This window comes from Acipenser ruthenus, chromosome 38, assembly GCF_902713425.1.
Source record: "Acipenser ruthenus chromosome 38, fAciRut3.2 maternal haplotype, whole genome shotgun sequence".
NCBI lineage: Eukaryota > Metazoa > Chordata > Actinopteri > Acipenseriformes > Acipenseridae > Acipenser > Acipenser ruthenus.
This window is the reverse complement of record NC_081226.1, coordinates 4385989-4406473: the sequence shown is the minus strand read 5'-3', so window position 1 is coordinate 4406473 and position 20485 is coordinate 4385989. Positions and strand designations below refer to the sequence as shown.

The window sequence follows — 20485 nt, the reverse complement described above, 5'->3', positions numbered from 1 at the left end:
GCAAGTAATAAGGCAGCTGCAACCCTTTACCTAGATATCATGCGGGATTACATATAGGGGCCAGGGTAACGCTGTTCTTTTCCTTCGTTTGGGTTAAGCGTTTGGAGAGAGAAGGATCGAGAGAGGAGCTCTCATTGTTAAACAATTAATAAGAAAAAGAATTACGCGTTGTGTTGTGTTGTGTGTGTCTGTATAATTGCCTGTGTTTTTCACCACCAGACAGTTAAAGCACTACTCCGGAGCTGTCGCCAAGGGTCAGCACTGTCCGGAGCACCACTGCACACTGCACTATCTGTGTTTGCACTAAAGCACCATCATGACTGCACTCACCCAGGACTGGTGACCGTCTGTTTGTTTTTGTTCGGGACTGTGCCCTGTTTATTGTTATCCCCGTGCGTTACACATTGTTGTGTATCGCCGGGGATTTAGTTATTTTTCGGTCACCAGACCTGGAAAAGAAATAAAGCACTTTTTCACTGGAATACCGTTGTCTGCCTGTCACTCCTGCACCGCATCACCGCTACACCTGTTGCCCTTACCAGGCACTTTGCCACAGGAAGCTATATTATTATTATTATTTATTTCTTAGCAGACGCCCTTATCCAGGGCGACTTACAATTGTTACAAGATATCACATTATTTTTTACATACAGTTACCCATTTTTACTGGAGCAATCTAAGTAAAGTACCTTGCTCAAGGGTATAGCAGCAGTATAGCCCACCAGGGATTGAACCCGTGACCTTCCAGTCAAGAGTCCAGAGCCCTAACCACTACTCCACACTCCACAAGCTACAAAAAAAGGCCAACAAGATGCTCGGATATATTGTGAAAAGTGTTCAATTTAAATCAAGTGAAGTAATGTTAAAACTTTACAATGCATTAGTAAGACCTCATCTATAATATTGTGTTCAGTTCTGGTCACCTCGCTACAAAAAGGATATTGCTGCTCTAGAAAGAGTGCAAAGAAGAGCAACCAGAATTATCCCGGGTTTAAAAGGCATGTCGTATGGAGACGGGCTCAAAGAATTGAATCTGTTCAGTCTTGAACAAAGATGACTATGCGGTGATCTGATTCAAGCATTCAAAATTCTAAACGATATTGACAAAGTCGACCCAGGGGACTTTTTTGACCAGAAAAAAGAAACAAGGACCAGGGGTCACAAATGGAGAATGTATCAAAACCGCGGAAATTGTATACTGTGAAATCCCTACTCTCAGTAACCAATCGCTGGTTTTGCATGATCTATTAAACATTTTGCTTAGTGCCTTCATCAGTGCAATTGAAAACTAACAGAAACAAGTCAAGCAGACAGGCGTTTCGGCTAGTGCCTTCATCACTGTTACTGAGGCAAAACTGGAATCTGTGTAATCAATGCATTAACAAAAAAACAAAAGGCATGTATTTATTTGAATGTTTATTTTATTGTCTATTAAATTGGAATGCCACACTTAACTGATATTAGTTTAAATGTAATTTTTTCCCCAGTGCGAATTTGGGACCTTTTTACCCTCTATAAAAAGTTGCACAATACAATTTCAAAGGGGGAGGGGGATTCAAAAGCCTTTCATTCCTGCCTTTCACCTTTTAGGCATGGGTTCCAATCTGGGGGGTCTAGGTGGGGCAGCGGGTAATTCGGTAGACTATCCTCCCATCTCGGTAGGGCTTGATAGCACAGACAGAGAGATAGATAGACAGCAAGCAGTTTCACCAGCCTCTCATTCATGCTTATTGGCTTTCTCTGAAGGTGAAAATCCTGTGGCGTTAATGGTTTAATGTTATTCACTAGACTTTTGCTCAGGTCACAAGTGAAATACATTTGGTAGGTCAGTGGTCTCAAATGCCTAGCCCCAAGAAGAACAGACAGTGGACTTTCAGTGTAATCCGCATCACACAAAAACACACACGCACCGCAACAGTTTGAGGCCACAGAGAGACTGAAAGGGGGGAGGGTCTGTCTCGCTCTCTCTCTGACTCTCGTGCAGGGGAAACGCAGAAAAATCAAGTGAACTGCAATGTAAATGTTTGTCTTGAGACTCAGAAGAGATCTTCGTTGTACACAATCTGGTTCCTCTTGTCTCTGTGGGATCCTTTAGCACTGTTCTGAACCGCTGGTGTGAGAAAGAAAGAGAGGAGAGGCAGAAAATCAGAAAAATAATCTGCGATTCAGTATGCATCTTGATACGTGTGAAAGTCCTGATGGGCTACTTGTGTGATGCGCAGGAAGATTAAATGATCATTTAATGATGGACTATTTTGTTAGAAGTCAAAAATTAAACGAGATATAAAACACAACGTATTATTTATCCATGAGCCATTCTACAATAAGCTAAGATGTTGAGATTCTGGTCTTGTATCATAACACAAGCGATACATACCTCTATTATGATATAATATCCCTTATAAAGGTTTACCATAGTAATTTTGCAGTTTTACCATGCTTTTCCCATGGTTGTATTATGCATTTACGGGAACCTGGTTTGCAATGTTTTTAAAGGCTTTATCGTACCTTTCTGTGCTTTACAATGCTTTCACTGCTTTATTACATGTTGCTACGCTTTTACTAGTGATAATATTTATAAAGGTTCTCATGTAAAGAAAGTAGAACGTTCCTCAGTACACTAAGGTGTTAAGGGTGTGTGAAGCAAGCTGTTTAGGAGAGCTCTGATATTTTGGTTTGAAATGAAAGACCGGTTCTTACCTAGAGGGGCCCAGACAGACGTCCCTGTTGCAGCTTCCAGCATGGGCTGCTTACGAGCGATACTGACTTTCAAAATCACATCACCGACACACCTGCCATTCAGCTGGGAGAGGGAAAAGAGAGAGGGAGCAGGGGGGGGGGGGGTAGAGGTAGAAAAGAGGGGGGAGAGGGTTATCTTTCAGGGATTGCATATTGGTATAAACTCAGACACAAGTTTTGCAAGGGTATGGAGATTAAAAACGCCAAGAGACCAAAATTCAATGACATATGTTTCAACTACAAGGCTTTTTATTTTACTTTCTTGTAGTATTTAAACATAGTTTCACACTGCAGTTGTAGTTATAGTAGATGAGGCTGGGGTCAGATTCAAAATCGAATTCAGTGAACCTCACCTCTGCGATGGCCTGGTCAGCTGACTCCATCTTCTCAAAGGTGATGAAAGCACAGCTAAAAAAATAAAAACAGAGATTAAATACTGAGACAACCCAAACGCACTGACAAAAAGACATACACACAGAGACAATCACACCCTCACGAGACAGACACACGAAGACAGAGACAGATGCACACAGACACAGTGAGAGTAGTGTGCAGTGTGAGTCTCACTTCCTCTGAGGGTCCATGGACAGGTCTATGATGTTGCCGCACACAGAGAAGGCTGCTCTCAGGCTCTCATCGCTCATCCCCACTCCGTACACATACAGCGTGTTCCCCTTCCGAGGGGGGCGCCGATCCGGGAACGAGTCCGAGCCTGGGCAAGAGGGGGAAACAAAAAAATAATTTAAAAAAAAAGAGTGCGTCATAAAAACCTGGGCAAAGCACTGCAGTTGAGTTTCAAATATTAGCCAAGTGTTAAACGTTTGAGTTTTGCCTGAACTTTGTTGAAAGAATGCAGGTTAAAAAATAAACCTTGGTGGACTATTGAAACTAGAAAATAGGGAAATGAGAATTGATTTGAAAGACGCCTTGGTTTGCACTGCTTTAAAGCAGGCTCAGTGATAATGTTGCTAGTGCTAGCAGGAAGAAAGACAAAGTATTTTAGACTCATTGACAGTGATTAGGATAATTAGGCTGCTGCTGCTGCTGCTGCTAACAACAGGTACAAGAAAGTGTTTGTATAATACTCACGTCTGAATGGTGCGTCTCTCTCTCTGTCTCTCTCCCGGTCCCTGTCCCCTCTCCCTCTGTCCCTGTCCCTGTCCCTGTCCCTGTCCCTGTCCCGGTCCCTATCTCGATCCAGCTCTCGGTCCCTCTCTCCTGTGTTCTGTAGCACTCCATCCCCACTCTCCCTGTCAGAGTCTCCAAGTGTGCGAGCGCCTGAGCTGACAAAACTGAGAGGGGAAGAAACAAACACAGAAAGAAAGGAAGAGAGGAAAAGAAAAAGGAAAAAGAACAAAGAGAAGTGAATAAAGTGAGGAAGAGATACAGAAATAAAGAGTAAGAAACAGAAAGGGTTATTGAGATATATATATATATATACACACACACACACACACACACACACACACACACAGTATATATACACACACATATATACACATACAGTTGTAGTCAAAAGTTTACATACCCCAATGGAAATGTATAATTTCTCAAACAAATATTTATAGGGAAAATCTTTTGTAGCAAAAGTTTAACTTTTTTGGATGAGGGAAAAAAAAGTTACAAGAAATAGATGTCTACAATTTGCAAAACTCCAAAAACGCCAATTCAAAAGTATTCATATCCTTTGATGCTATGATAGTATAAATGTCAATATGATAATGCAGAACCTAATTCTAGAAAAGTCTACAAAATGCTGGATTGTAGGTGAACATGCTTAGAGAGTTTAAAAGGCATAGGATGATTGCTGTCATTACCAATAAGGCAATATGGGAGAAAGTAAAGAGCTATCGGAAGACCTTTGGCAGAAAATGATTTATTGTCATAAAGCTGGATAAGGATACAAGAAGATTTCCAAGCATTTGAGTATCCCAATTTCAACTACTGTTTCTATTATCAAGAAGTACAAGACTCATGGTACTGTCACAACGCTCCCTCGGTCTGGAAGAAAGAAGGTTCTTTCACCAAGAACAAGTAGAAGAATTGTGAGGAAGGTTAATAACAATCCGAGATTGACTGCCAAAGATATTCAAAGTGAATTGGCTGCAAGTGGGACTGGGGTTTCCATTTCAACCATAGGTCGAGTATTGCATGGTGAAGGTCTCTATGATCACAGGCCAAGGAAAAAGCCACTCTTAGGAAAACATCACAAGGACAATTGCTTAAAGTTTGCAAAATGGCATTTGAATGATGGATACGAGTTCCGATCAAAGGTTTTGTGGAGTGATGAAACAAAAATCGAGCTATTTGGTCACGCTGATAGTCGTTAAGTTTGGAGAAAGTGTGGTGAGGCGTACAAAGAAAAGAACACCATACCTACTGTCGAGCATGGAGGTGGTAATATCCTTCTATGGGGCTGTTTTTCCACTAATGGCAGAGGAAATATAGTTCCAGCACATGGTAAAATGGATTCCACAGCATACCAAAAGATATTGGCCAATCACCTGAAACCCTCCGCTACAAAACTTGATTTAAAGTGCAACTAGACGTTCCAACACAACAACGATCCAAAGCAAACGTCAAAATCTACTTCAGAATGGTTAAAGAAGAATAAAATCAAGGTTCTGGAATGGCCTAGTCAAAGTCCTGATCTAAATCCGATTGAGAATCTTTGGTATGAGTTGATAAAGGCTGTTCACAAGAGAAGTCCTCGGAATTTGAATGAACTGGAACAATTTTGCGTTGAAAAATGGTCAAAAAATCACTGAAGAATCATGCCAAAAGCTCATTGACAAATATATTATTATTGCTAAAGGTGCCTCAACTAGCAATTATTTTTATTTCCCTTGTCAGGGTATGAATACTTTTCAATTAACATTTTTGGAGTTTTGCAAAAAAAATAAAAAGAAATGCTGAAATAAATAATTGTAGACATCTATTTCTTGTAACTTTTTTTCCTCATCCAAAAAAGCAAAACTTTTGCTACAAAATATTTTTCCTACAATTGTTTTTGAGAAATTATAAATTTCCATTGGGGTATGTAAACTTTTGACTACTATATACACACACATACTGTCTTTTCAATACTTCTACAAGAGCTCACCCAATCCAATATACAGTAGTCAGTAATTCTCTGATGTGTCTTAATTACACTAAAGCACATTATGCAAGACCTTATCTACACAACGCTGTTTTAAGAAGTTTTAAAAGAATACATAGCAGGATCAGAATTAATTACTGAGTTATAAACTACACTAAAATGTTTTTTTTAGTTTACAATGTGTGTTCCATCCATCATGGTCTATTGCTGTTCCTGCTTCCATCATTATTGTTTTCCAAGTGAACTAACTACCCCAGAATGAGAAAGCTTCTGATAAAAGGCAGCAAGAGGAAGGTTTAGTGTGCAGTCAGGATGTGCCAGACAGGCCCTACCTCTCATACAGCATTTTTCTCTGGGGACGCTTTGAAGACTGCAGCAGAAAGAAAGAAAAAGATGGCTTGTAAGTCTAAAAACACACACACACACAAGCAAGCAACATATTCTCGCCCTTACCACCTCAGCAGACAAACACCCCCTACCCTCAGAGCTCTTCTTGTCAGCATACACAGTCACTCCCTCTCACCTTATAGCCATCCTTGTGAGCACACAGACAGACACACCTCCCTCTCTCCCCTCAGCAGACACAAAGACAGAGACACACACCCTCACTCATTCTCTTACCTGTCCTCCTCAGCACACTCTCCCTTCTCTTTCCCTCCTCCACAGAACACACACACACTCCCCTCCCCTCAGAGCTCTCCTCCTCAGCAGACACACACAACCCCCTCCTCAGCAGACAAACACACTCCCCCTCCCCTCCCCTCCTCAGCAGACACACACTTGCACCACCGTCCCCTCACCTCAGAGCTCTCCTCGTCAGCAGACACGCTACGTTGAAAAGGCTGAAAGGTTGGCACTGGGCCTTTCTCTGGGTCCTGTGTGGGGAGAGAAAGAGGCAGAGTGAGAGAGGAGAGGGACACTTTAGAATGGAACACCCTGAACAGAACCAAAATAAAAGAGGAGGGGGGTTGCAGTGACATTAACCACAGAACTACAGCACTACGCCAGTTTCATTTGTATAGCACGCTAATAAAGAAGCTTGTGTTTTTGGGTAGCTAGCTAGGCACCACAGTGGTTAATCATTCAATGAATGTTTGATTGAGGCTGGGTCAAAATAAATGCCATGCTAATCAATAATCAATTAATAGTCGATTCTTTTGCTGCATCCTTAGCTCTCTGTCTGTACCTTGAGTTTACCCTCCAGGGTGCGAGAGCGCTTGAACCCTGAGTTCTTGTTCTCTGCTTTGATTGCACTTATGGCTCCGGTCTTTATTAACATCTTTGCCTGCTCTGTCGCTGTGGCTGTGTCCACAGTCGGCTGGTCTGAAAGTGCTGAGAGACAGAGAGAGGTTACAAATCACAAAACAACTTTCAAAAGTCATTGCCGCTAACAAAACAGTGTGTTGCAATTAGAAGCACTCAGAATGATAGCTAAAAAACAGCACTTACTTCTCTTCAGCCCTCCCTGCGTGGCCTGACTGGTCGAGCTCTGTTTCTTTAAAGCCATCAGCGCCTTTTTCTGTGATAAAACACCACAACAATAAAGCAGGGATGGAAATACGACTCCCATTGCAGAGCAGTCTGATCCATTTCTGGTTTTACTAAGAGATTAGGAAGACACTTGTTACCTATACAGTGTGGCTAATCAAGCACATATTAAAAGTACCTAAGAGAAATTCTGTCCCCATGAGGAGGCTGTGTGGTCCAGTGGTTAAAGAAAAGGGCTGTAACCAGGAGGTCCCCGGTTCAAATCCCACCTCAGCCACTGACTCATTGTGTGACCCTGAGCAAGTCACTTCACCTCCTTGTGCTCCGTCTTTCGGGTGAGACATAATTGTAAGTGACTCTGCAGCTGATGCATAGTTCACACACCCTAGTCTCTGTAAGTCGCCTTGGATAAAGGCGTCTGCTAAATAAACAAATAATAATAATAATATAAACCTCTGCGCACTTTAAGGTCGGCTAGCGCCGGACTTTTGTGCCTCCCAATGGTAAAACTGAAAAGGAGAGGAGAAAGTGCGTTTTGTTTTAATGCTCCCAAGCTGTTGAACTCTTTGCCTTCCTCTATTAGAGATGCTGCTTCGGTCAGTATTTTTAAATCAAGATTAAAGATTCTGTTATCTATTTTTATCTGCTAACTTTGTATTTTATTTGTTCTTATTTATTTTATTTGGTCCTATTTAGATATTTGTTATTTATTGTTATTAATATCATTGTATTTTGTTAATTGTGTGATTATACTGTTCTGTCTTGTTTCTTGGTCATGATGCATACTGTCTGTATGAAAAGTGCTATATAAATAATTTTATATATATATATATATATATATATATATATATATATATATCTCCCTTGAGAAAGATATGTACAACATATCGAAACGTTGGGCAGCTGGCTCTTTGAGCTAAAATATATAAATTTTATATATATATATATATATATATATATATATATATATATATATATATATATATATATATATATATACACACACACACACACACTATTTATTTACACTTATTTCATTTAATTATTTTATATATTTTTCCCTATTTCGTTCCCTATATTAGTATTTACTGTTACAGTTTACATTTTATTCTTAATTTATTTATTTTGTCTTTGATATTGACATTGTTTATTATGCAGCCACTCCTGTTTATTTATTTATTTTTTAAACACAGCTTTTTTCCTTACATTACAATTGTTGTGATTCAAAACGGGTTGTTTTTGTTAAAGTTCTGATGCCACCTTAAGAATGTAAACATCAATCTCTCTTTCCTACTTTCACCTGAAGAATAGACCTTTGATCTCTTGAAAGCTTGTGATTAATTATTGTTTAGTTAGTCCAATAAAAGGTATCACATCTCCTTCTCTTTGTCTGAAGCTTTACTGAAACTAAACTGGGTTGTTTTTTGGATGATTAATAATAATAATAATAATAATAATAATAATAATAATAATAATAATAATAATAATAATAATAAATTACAACCCAATTAAATTATATGGATAAAGTAATTGTATCAATTAAATATGCGATTAAAACCGAGATTAACTGAGATACATTATTTTCCCTCAAGATTAATTGTGATTGATTTTTTAAATCGCTCGGTAGCCCTAGTAATTTGTAATTAATTGCAATTACAGTGTATTTGTAATTGAAGGTTCAAGCATTATCATTCACAGTTCCATGCTGTGTTTCACGTTGAGCGAACATTCTCGTATTTTCAACCACTTTTAGTGACCCCATTGGTTTGAAAAAACGTTCTATATGATGTTTGTGTATTTGTACCTGCGATTACTGGTAAACTATAAACAGAGTAATTGTGTAGCGATTTATGTTACTTTTTCGTGTAATTGTAATCATAATTGCAATTGTAACTGTAACCGATTGTAATTTAACAAAATAGCATTGTAATTTCAGCAAACAATGATGCTGTCATTGTGTATGTAATTATGACCCCCGGTCTGACACAGACAGAGACCATGCATAATGATGAAGAAAGTATATTGTATTGTCAAATTGAACAGCATTTGCGTGGCATGTTCTGTCTGTCTGCAGCCTTAATGAAATTAAACTTTGGAAGACTGTAATAAACTTACAGAAACATCAAAAAAGAATCGTACCATTGTCAAAATAACATCATATAAAAATTGACGCTTACTTTCTTTTTGAGCTTGGCATATTTTTTCTGCAGCGATTCCTCTTCATCGGTTAAACTCGTTGGAAACAAAACCATTCTGCAATAAACACGCAGCTATTTTGTTAATTAAATTAAATGTACGTCTGCACCTAGATGTACATTCGCTGGTCAAGTTAATTTAAAAACACAGCGTGTTATGGTTTTATAATAACCCACAGGCAACGTACCTTTCTGTTACTGTTTATCAACTTCTCTCATTGAAGACGAAAAAACGAGCTCCGGAATGTGACGTCATTATTTGTGCGCGAAAAGTTGACGGTACGGATTTATGTGTTCAGAAAACGGAAAAAAGGGGAGTTAATCTGCCTAGTAACAATACTATGTTTTCTTGTTTTAGTTGCCTTTCTATATCAAGCAAAGTAAATCATGTTTTAATGTGTTTAATAAACTCGCTGTAATATTTTGAACTGGACGGTGTGGAATGTGTTGTTGTCATGTTTAGTCATTTATCTGTGCCTGGTTTTCCTTGTAATAAATAATAGTATTTGTAATATCAAGTGACGTCCTTGTAAAATAAAGGTAAAAAAAATAAAAACAATAAAAATATAATTACGAAAAAACAGTGAGCTGTGTATAAATTACATTTAAAAATTTGCATGCTATTATTCACTGAGTAAGGTTTTGCCCCTCAGTGCGGTGGGGGGGGGGATACACATACACTTCCGCCCCGATAGCAAACTGTTCCGAGTCAAAGGTCGAAGTGACAGCAAGCTGAAGTGATGATAATCGAAGATGGGAAGCGAAACAGACAGAATGGGTACGCACATTGTATACAGTTATCATGCAATATATAAACATTAGTTACAGGCTTGTACACGAGAATACCAGCCTACTTAAACTAACTACTGACAAATACTGCTGTGTTTACCATAACAAATGTAAAGACAATGCCAAAGTTTTGACACTGACAAAAACTGTCATGCAGAATTCGAACACAAAATATATTATTAGTGTTGTTGTTTTTCACATCGGCAAGGTATATATATATATATATATATATATATATATATATATATATATATATATATATATATATATATATATATATATTCTTGGGTGATTTGTTTATTAACTTAAAGTCGGTACGTACACGATTGTGTGATTAAAATTAAAATAATGTGTGTTTTTGGTTAGCTACTCGTTAGATTGTTGTTGTTGTTGTTATTATTATTATTATTATTATTATTATTATTATTATTATTATTATTATTATTAATAATAATAATAATAATAATAATAATAATAATAATAATAATGTTATTATTATTATTTAAAAATAATAAAACCTTACAACACATGAGCTTGATTAAGCATCGGCACCTAGTTGTTTCTTAAACTAGGCTGACAAACATTTCTTCCCAGTTTTGCCTCCAATGGACGGGGTCGATCTCCCCCTGTCGCTGCTGCAGATGGGCTGTTCCGGTGGCTTTGAGCTCATCTCTCAAGAACAAACCAACTGCCTGCTCCCCCACAGCACTGTGAGTATGCATGAGTGCAGAGGGTGAATCTGTAGTGTGGGGATAGCACTGCTATCATAGCAGGATATATGGACTCCTCTATTTTATCCCCATGTGAAGGGGATATAGTGGAGACGGTCGTACCTACATATATGGGATGCTGTGTGGTCCGGTGGTTAAAGAAAAGGGCTTGAAACCAGGAGGTCCCCGGTTCAAATCCCAGCTCACTCTGACTCATTATGTGGCCCTGAGCAAGTCACTTAACCTCCTTGTGCTCCATCTTTCGGGTGAGACGTTGTTGTAAGTGACTGCAGCTGATTCATAGCTCACACACCCTGGTCTTTGTAAGTTGCCTTGGATAAAGAGGTCTGCTAAATAAACAAATAATAATAATGTCACACTTCATATTTCTCCATATATCTGTAGAGCCGATCGGCATGGAACTTGATATTAACTTTATTTAGAATATCTCGATGACGATATCGGGTCCTGGGATTGTATGGAGGTGTCTGTACAATCCGTTTCTCTTTATGCAACACTTACATTCATGTATACATCTGGAGAACCGCTTATCAAGTTATGATTAAAGATTGAATTGCCTTCTGTGGTGGAACCAGCTTCCGGAAAACTTCAGGACTGCTCCGTCTCTCGCTGCCTTCCGCTGCCTCCTCAAGACCCCCCTGTTTAGCCAGCACTTGTAGATCTCTTGATCTACCCCTATGCTGGACTTGCCTGACCTCAGCACCTCGTGACTAGATCCTCAGCTAATGCACATTCCTTGCACTATTGCACTGTGTCATTGTAGATATAACTTGTTGCAATCCTGACTTGTTGCATCCTGGTTCAGATTATATTTTAGTAGTATTATTTGCACTAACTGTAAACTATACTGTATTTAAATATTAATCGTGCATTGTAACACTGTACTGCCCTGTAACACCAGTAAATCGCCTCGGATTAAGGTGTCCGCCAAATTAATAATAATAATAATAATAATAATAATAATAATAATAATAATAATAATAATAAACTGCTCTTCAGTTTTAGTTGCCTATATATATATATTAGAGATAGATATATATATATCTCTAAAGACACTCTGACTGATCTAGCCTGTGTTACATGTATCTATGACAGGCAACTAGAATTGCAGCAATGGTTTGGCGTAGAATGATGAAACCGTGCATTTTATCATTTTTAATTCAGCTGCCCCAAGGTTTGCCGCCCTTTGCCCTGGATCTGGTCTCGGAGGTGGAGAGGCGCTTCCTGTGTGATCCGGAATGGCTTCCCATCCACAACTTCGAGAATGCCTTTCAAAAATTCCATAAGTAAGTTCCCACATTTCTCTGGAGACCTGGGTTCTAATCTGGGGGAGGGTTAGGTGGTGATAAATGTTAATGCATTAGATACAAGCCTTTCACCTTTCTCTGGAGACCTGGGTTCTAATCTGGAGGGCTGGTTGGTATGTGGTGCTGGTGGGGTAATGTTAATGCACTAGACTAGCCTTTTTCTCATGGCTTTAGTCTGGGGTTGCCCATGTGTGTTTCTCTTGTTTGTGCTGCAGGGTTTTCAAACGCTCGCAGTGTTTTGACTCCCTGCTTCATGTGGAGCCCAGCCCCGTACATTCCACACTGAAAGTGGTGAGGAACCCGACGACTGGGGAGCTGCTGGACTTTCAAGAGGTTTGTGTGTCTGTGTGTCTGTGTCTGTCTGTGTGTGTCTGTCTGTGTGTCTGTGTTTGTGTGTGTGTGTGTGTGTGTTTGTTGTGCCTCGCTACAGAGAAGGACAATCAGGCTAATCCTGTTATTTAATGGCATTAGCTAAAGTGAGCAGATTTATTAGAATTGAAATACATTTATAAAAGCCTAAATTGTGGAGAGAGAGAGGAAGGGAAACTAGGAGTGAGAGGGAGACAAAAATAGGTACAATTGCATTCCTTTTATGAAACCCTTTGCAGTTGTGTCACTGTGTGTGTTTGTGTTGTGTTGTGTGTAGGAGCTGCTTGAAGACACCGGCCTTTCTTCCAAAAACTCGCTGTCCCTCCAGCGGCCCCCCGGACCCCCCTCTCAGGGGGTGAGAGGCAGCACCACCAACTACCCCTTCTGGCCAGGTACGTATCCCTCCGCCACTGACACAGAGCGAGCCAGGACTATTTTCCTACGCTAAGAAACACTGATGATGACACTAGCCAGGCAGACGAGAGTTTCAGCTACTGCCTTCGTCAGTGTTACATTATTATTATTATTATTATTATTATTATTATTATTATTATTATTATTATTATTATTATTTAGCAGACTCTTTTATCCAAAGCGACTTACAGAGACTAGGGGGTGAACTGTGCAACACAACTGCTGCTGCAGAGTCACTTACAATAGGACCTCAGTTTTACGTCTCATCCGAAGGACAGAGCACTTCATCTGTGTTATTGAAGGGAACATTTCTTCAAAAGTTTTTTTTTTTTAAATGGTTCCAATGTTACTTTTAGGGGGAATGGATGAACCAAATTTGGACCAAATTAAAAAGAAAGGACAGCTTGAAGAAGATATTGACTTTGATAAAGGTAAGAAAATAAAATATTTCAACAAACACTGCTTGAAATGACCATGTTCGTATTCGTTCATATAGCAGAGTGTATAAATTACTGCATCAAAAAGATATCATGCAGAGGAAACCAGTGCATGAATGACATCTAAAATCAATAGCACACATTCTACTGTACAAAACAGTGTTTCTCTCCTGACACAGTCTGTCCTGTAGGGGGCGGTACAAAGCAGTTTAAACCCTTGATTTAGGTCACTGATTTTAAAATCCACTCGGATTACAGGCAAGCCCACAGGCGCCCGGCCAGACTACAGGGGTCGCTGGTGCACGGTGAGCCGAGGACACCCTGGCCGACCGAACCCTCCCTCCCCCCGGGCAGCGCTTGGCCAATTGAGCGCCGCCCCTGGAAGCTCCCGTCCTCGGTTGGCAAAGGAATAGCCTGGACTCGAACTCGCGACGTCCAGACTATAGAGCGCATCCTGCACTCCACACGGAGCGCCTTTACTGGATGCGCCACTCGGGAGCCCACAACTGACAGATTTACAGCATTGGTTTTACTTAGCTGATGGGAAGTATTCGGCCCCCTTGAACTTTGCGACCTTTTGCCACATTTCAGGCTTCAAACATAAAGATATGAAACTGTAATTTTTTGTGAAGAATCAACAAGAAGTGGGACACAATCATGAAGTGGAACGAAATTTATTGGATATTTCAAACTTTTTTAACAAATAAAAAACTGAAAAATTGGGCGTGCAAAATTATTCAGCCCCTTTACTTTCAGTGCAGCAAACTCTCTCCAGAAGTTCAGTGAGGATCTCTGAATGATCCAATGTTGACCTAAATGACTAATGATGATAAATAGAATCACCTGTGTGTAATCAAGTCTCCGTATAAATGCACCTGCACTGTGATAGTCTCAGAGGTCCGTTTAAAGCGCAGAGAGCATCATGAAGAACAAGGAACACACCAGGCAGGTCCGAGATACTGTTGTGGAGAAGTTTAAAGCCGGATTTGGATACAAAAAGATTTCCCAAGCTTTAAACATCCCAAGGAGCACTGTGCAAGCGATAATATTGAAATGGAAGGAGTATCAGACCACTGCAAATCTACCAAGACCTGGCCGTCCCTCTAAACTTTCAGCTCATACAAGGAGAAGACTGATAAGAGATGCAGCTAAGAGGCCCATGATCACTCTGGATGAACTGCAGAGATCTACAGCTGAGGTGGGAGACTCTGTCCATAGGACAACAATCAGTCGTATACTGCACAAATCTGGCCTTTATGGAAGAGTGGCAAGAAGAAAGCCATTTCTTAAAGATATCCATAAAAAGTGTCGTTTACAGTTTGCCACAAGCCACCTGGGAGACACACCAAACATGTGGAAGAAGGTGCTCTGGTCAGATGAAACCAAAATCGAACTTTTTGGCAACAATGCAAAACGTTATGTTTGGCGTAAAAGCAACACAGCTCATCACCCTGAACACACCATCCCCACTGTCAAACATGGTGGTGGCAGCATCATGGTTTGGGCCTGCTTTTCTTCAGCAGGGACAGGGAAGATGGTTAAAATTGATGGGAAGATGGATGGAGCCAAATACAGGACCATTCTGGAAGAAAACCTGATGGAGTCTGCAAAAGACCTGAGACTGGGACGGAGATTTGTCTTCTAACAAGACAATGATCCAAAACATAAAGCAAAATCTACAATGGAATGGTTCACAAATAAACATATCCAGGTGTTAGAATGGCCAAGTCAAAGTCCAGACCTGAATCCAATCGAGAATCTGTGGAAAGAACTGAAAACTGCTGTTCACAAATGCTCTCCATCCAACCTCACTGAGCTCGAGCTGTTTTGCAAGGAGGAATGGGCAAAAATTTCAGTCTCTCGATGTGCAAAACTGATAGAGACATACCCCAAGCGACTTACAGCTGTAATCGCAGCAAAAGGTGGCGCTACAAAGTATTAACTTAAGGGGGCTGAATAATTTTGCACGCCCAATTTTTCAGTTTTTTATTTGTTAAAAAAGTTTGAAATATCCAATAAATTTTGTTCCACTTCATGATTGTGTCCCACTTGTTGTTGATTCTTCACAAAAAATTACAGTTTCATATCTTTATGTTTGAAGCCTGAAATGTGGCAAAAGGTTGCAAAGTTCAAGGGGGCCGAATACTTTCGCAAGGCACTGTACCTAACAGCATAACCTCAGTCTTATTACAATTTAGGTGTAAAACATTTTGCGACATCCAACTTTTTATATCAGAGATACAGGTAGTAAGAACAGAGGCAGCAGCATCAATATCAGGTTTAGAATGAATATAGATCTGAGTGTCATCTGTGTAAAAATGATAATTCAAACTGTCTGATCTTAATATGTGGCCGAGGGGAAACATATAAATACTAAATATCACAGGGCCCAGGATAGAGCCTTGTGGGACCCTGATGTTACTGACCCAACCTCAGAACTAAACCCGCCCAATTACTTCCTTTGATTTAAATTCAACATATTTCATTATATATCCGAGCATTTTGTTGGCCTTTTTTTTATAGCTTCCCAACATTGTCTAGATGAAGACCTTCCTGAGTCAACATAAACTCCTAGGTCTTTTTCATAGATTCCTTCTTCAATTTCAGTATCTCCCATATGGTATTTATAATGCACATTTGTATTGCATGCGTGCAGTACCTTACACTTTTCTGTATTAAATGTCATTTGCCATGTGTCTGCCCAGTTCTGAATGCTGTCTTGATCATTTTGAATGACCTTTGCTGCTGCAACGGTGTTTGCCACTCTTCCAATTTTTGTGTTGTCTGCAAATTTAACAAGTTTGCTTGATATACCAGAATCTAAATCATTAATGTAGATTAGGAATAGCAGAGGACCTAATACTGATCCCTGTGGTACTCCACTGGTTACCTCGCTCCATTTTGAGGTTTCTCCTCTAATCAGTACTTTCTAAATAAACCATGTCATATGCTTTGCAATTATCCATTGTCGATGTTACATCCTCGAAAAAATCAAGCAGGTTTGTTAGACACGATCTCCCTTTCCTAAAACCATACTGACTGTCTCCCAGGATACTGTTACCATATAGGTAACTTTCCATTTTGGATCTCATTATAGTTTCTGTAAGTTTACATATACTTAACTATGAGTTTTGGTCAACTGTTTTCTGGAGTGATGAAACAAAATTCTAGCTATTTGGTCACACTGATGTGCACAAGAGAAGTCTTCAGAATTTGAATGAACTGGAACAATTTTGTGTTGAAGAATGGTCAAAAATCACTAAAGAATCATGCCAAAAGCTCATTGACAAATATCCTAATTGTTTAAAAGAGGTTATTGTTGCTAAAGGCGCCTCAACTACCTATTAATTTCATTTTTCTTGTCAGGCTATGAATACTTTTGAATTAGCATTTTTGGAGTTTTGCCAAAAAAAATAAATAAATAAATAATTGTAGGCATCTATTTCTTGTAACTTTTCCTCATCCACAAAAGCAAAACTTTTGCTACAAAAGATTTTTCCTATAATTCTTTGTTTTCAAGAAATGATAAATTTCCATTGGGGTATGTAAACTTTTGACTACAACTGTATATATGTATGTATGTATGTATGTATGTATCTATGTATGTATGTATGTATGTATGTATGTATGTATGTATGTATGTATGTATCTATCTATCTATCTATCTATCTATCTATCTATCTATCTATCTATCTATCTATCTATCTATCTATCTATCTATCTATCTATCTATCTATATATATATATATATATTAATTAAAATTGTATTTTGATTTTCCAGATCTTCTCTCCATTCCTCCAGGATTCAAAAAGGGAATGGATTTTAGGAAGAAAGGTTTGAAATCAATTAATTTTCTGTTTTATACATTAAGTACTGTGTTACAAACATTCTAGCAGCTATAGCAATCCAAAACAGTGTGCTCTAGTCTAGCTGCTATAGTCAATCAAACACTGTGCTCTAGTCTAGCTGCTATAGTCAATCAAACACTGTGCTCTAGTCTAGCTGCTATAGTTAGCAATCAAACACTGTGCTCTAGTCTAGCTGCTATAGTTAGCAATCAAACACTGTGCTATAGTCAATCAAACACTGTGCTCTAGTCTAGCTGCTATAGTTAGCAATCAAACACTGTGCTCTAGTCTAGCTGCTATAGTTAGCAATCAAACACTGTGCTATAGTCAATCAAACACTGTGCTCTAGTCTAGCTGCTATAGTTAGCAATCAAACACTGTGCTCTAGTCTAGCTGCTATAGTTAGCAATCAAACACTGTGCTCTAGTCTAGCTGCTGTAGTCAATTAAACACTGTGCTATAGCCAATCAAACACCGTGCTCTAGTCTAGCTGCTATAGTTAGCAATCAAACACTGTGCTATAGTCAATCAAACACTGTGCTCTAGTCTAGCTGCTATAGTCAATCAAACACTGTGCTCTAGTCTAGCTGCTATAGTCAATCAAACACTGTGCTCTATTCTAGTTACATTAGTTAGCAATCCCCAAACACTACATTATAGTCAAGCTGCTGTAGTTAGCAATCCCAAACACTGCGTTATAGTCTAGCTGCTATAGTTGCTGTAGTGTATATAACAACTTGATTAGGAAATTCACCCGCTATTGAGTGTATCTGAATCTGGGTGTGTGTGGATGCAGTACCAAACTTTCGTCATACATCCTAGGCATTTTAGATTGTGTTTGGATATAATCCACAGGTATACAAATGTACTTGTAGGTGTTTACTACGAGATTATGAGATCCCTCTGTAGGTGTTTGTATGGGATATGTTTGTGTGTTAATAATTACATATTTAAAGTATTTGTTTATTTTTCTCCGTTAGACCCCAGTGCACCTCCCTCCTCTCTCAACCTCCTCTCTCTGCTTTCCACTCTTGATGACATCATCGACCTGGGACAGGAGGAGGAAGAGGGAGGGAAGGGGAGAGGAGGGAAGGAGGAACTGTCTGCAGGCAAGACTCTGCCCAGATCAAATAGTCTGGAAGAATTCGGTCTACAGGTGACACAAAAACATCTTTCTGTCTCTCTGCCTCTGTTTTTATTCGTAACAATTTAAAACAATGGCTGCAAATCCCCATGCATCTGATAGAGTTTCACAGGGTTGGATGGACTCCCGAGTAACACTTCTAAAAGTTTCTCTGCGGTAAAATCACAGCAAAGTGTAATAAAGCACAGTGAAAGCACAGAAAGGTATGGTAAAGCATATTAATATACCTGGCAACTATGGTAAATGTTAGTATAACCATGGGAAAAACTGCAAAGAACCTGTGCAAAAATACCATAGGAAGTTTTTGGTAATGATTTTTCTCATCCTGAAAATGAACAAAATGGCCACAATTTCATAATGAATCCCGGTGGAATAGCAGCTAATGTGATGAATTTCGTCGTTCGTGTGGTCTTTTTATTTGTTTATTTATTTATTTGATTGAATGATTTGTTTTCAGTTGGATATTGCTCAGTGTTTGTTATACAGCACTCCCTCGCTAATACAGACACCGTTATGCTGTGCATACGGATATGTCGGACACAACGTATGCCCCCCCAATAATCTCCAATTAAGTGTGACGCTAGATCACTGTGAATTGAGAGCTTCTGAATTGGGGGGTGTATGGAGGCTCTCTGTATCCTGAACTGCCCCTCTCTCCCCTCTCCAGAGCTCTGTTGTCCCCCTGGAGTCTGTCCCGCCCTTCCTTGTCCCCCCATCTCCTGGGGCGGGTGAGAGGGAGAGAGAGCGCTGGGCAGTGCCGGTGGATATCAACTCCCCCTGCACAGACTTCTACAAGAGAATACCAGAGCCAGCATTCAAGGTACTGACTCTGTGTGTCTGTGTGTGTGTGTGCTTCTACATGAGAATACCAGAGCCAGCATTCAAGGTACTGACTCTGTGTGTCTGTGTGTGTGTGTGCTTCTACATGAGAATACCAGAGCCAGCATTCAAGGTACTGACTCTGTGTGTCTGTGTGTGTGTGTGTGTGTGTGTGGGTGGGTGTGTGTGTGCTTCTACATGAGAATACCAGAGCCAGCATTCAGGGTACTGACTCTTTGTGTCTGTGTGTGTGTGTGTGTGTGTGTGTGTGTGTCTGTGCTTCTACATGAGAATACCAGAGCCAGCATTCAGGGTACTGACTCTGTGTGTGTGTGTGTATGTCTGTGTGTGTGTGCTTCTACTTGAGAATACCAGAGCCAGCATTCAGGGTACTGACTCTGTGTCTGTGTGTGTGTGTGTGTGTGGGTGGGTGTGTGTGTGCTTCTACTTGAGAATACCAGAGCCAGCATTCAGGGTACTGACTCTGTGTGTGTGCGTGTGTGTGTCTGTGCTTCTACATGAGAATACCAGAGCCAGCATTCAGGGTACTGACTCTGTGTGTGTGTGTGTGTGTCATTGTGTGTGTGTGTGTGCGAGTGTGTGTGTGTGTGTGTCTGTGTGTCTGTGCTTCTACATGAGAATACCAGAGTCAGCATTCAGGGTACTTGTTTGTGTCTGTCTGTCGGGGTGTCTGTGTCTCTGTCTGTGTGTGTGTCTGTCTGTTTAACTGTGAGAGTGTCTGTCTGTGTGTGTTTCACTGTGAATGTGTGTGTTGTAAGAGGAGTAAGGGGTGTATGTGTGTGTGTGTGTGTGTGTGTGTATATATAAATATATATATATATATATATATTGGTATGAAGTATTTATTTATTTTTTTATATAAAGTTCTACAGTTATTTACTGCTTCACACACAAATTACATGAAATGGTAACAAATTTTTCAACAGTTCTGCAGTGTTACCAGATGACGAATGCAGCAAAATTCACTACCAGACAAACTGGGCTTCTCTGCACTCATTCATTCCCATATGATCTGTTAAAAGCTACCGCTGTAGAAGCTGGGGGCACAGCGAGCAAAACGTTAGCGTTATTGTCTATCAACAC

At 39.7% G+C, this 20485-nt stretch overlaps 2 protein-coding genes across 4 annotated transcripts in view; one reads left to right on the top strand and one right to left on the bottom strand.

Annotated features, from left to right (window-relative positions):
- Nucleotides 1–1403: 1403 nt before the first annotated feature.
- LOC117433955 (negative elongation factor E) lies at nucleotides 1404–10089 on the bottom strand. 3 transcript variants are annotated; one of them, XM_059008825.1, is made up of 11 exons: nucleotides 9711–10089; nucleotides 9505–9580; nucleotides 7289–7358; nucleotides 7026–7171; nucleotides 6640–6714; nucleotides 6172–6209; nucleotides 3829–4031; nucleotides 3307–3451; nucleotides 3093–3147; nucleotides 2701–2803; nucleotides 1404–2110 (listed from the first exon to the last, which is right to left on the bottom strand). In XM_059008825.1, the coding sequence occupies exons 2-11, from the start codon at nucleotides 9577–9579 to the stop codon at nucleotides 2037–2039; spliced, it is 984 nt and encodes a 327-aa protein (XP_058864808.1). In that variant the 5' UTR covers nucleotide 9580; nucleotides 9711–10089; the 3' UTR covers nucleotides 1404–2036. The 3 variants fall into 3 exon arrangements, with proteins under 3 accessions (XP_058864808.1, XP_058864807.1, XP_058864806.1); XM_059008824.1 differs by lacking the exon at nucleotides 9711–10089 and having other exon boundaries at nucleotides 9505–9689; XM_059008823.1 differs by lacking the exon at nucleotides 9711–10089 and having other exon boundaries at nucleotides 7289–7440; nucleotides 9505–9643.
- A 101-nt stretch (nucleotides 10090–10190) lies between these two features.
- LOC117433954 (superkiller complex protein 2) overlaps nucleotides 10191–20485 on the top strand; it is a 30072-nt gene continuing 19777 nt past the window's right edge. The window contains exons 1-9 of the mRNA XM_059008822.1: nucleotides 10191–10300; nucleotides 10906–11021; nucleotides 12207–12328; nucleotides 12565–12682; nucleotides 12996–13110; nucleotides 13489–13563; nucleotides 17351–17404; nucleotides 18399–18574; nucleotides 19230–19382. Coding sequence (XP_058864805.1) covers nucleotides 10276–10300; nucleotides 10906–11021; nucleotides 12207–12328; nucleotides 12565–12682; nucleotides 12996–13110; nucleotides 13489–13563; nucleotides 17351–17404; nucleotides 18399–18574; nucleotides 19230–19382 — 954 coding nt within the window. The 5' untranslated portion in view covers nucleotides 10191–10275. The remainder of the gene's footprint in view (nucleotides 10301–10905; nucleotides 11022–12206; nucleotides 12329–12564; nucleotides 12683–12995; nucleotides 13111–13488; nucleotides 13564–17350; nucleotides 17405–18398; nucleotides 18575–19229; nucleotides 19383–20485) is intronic.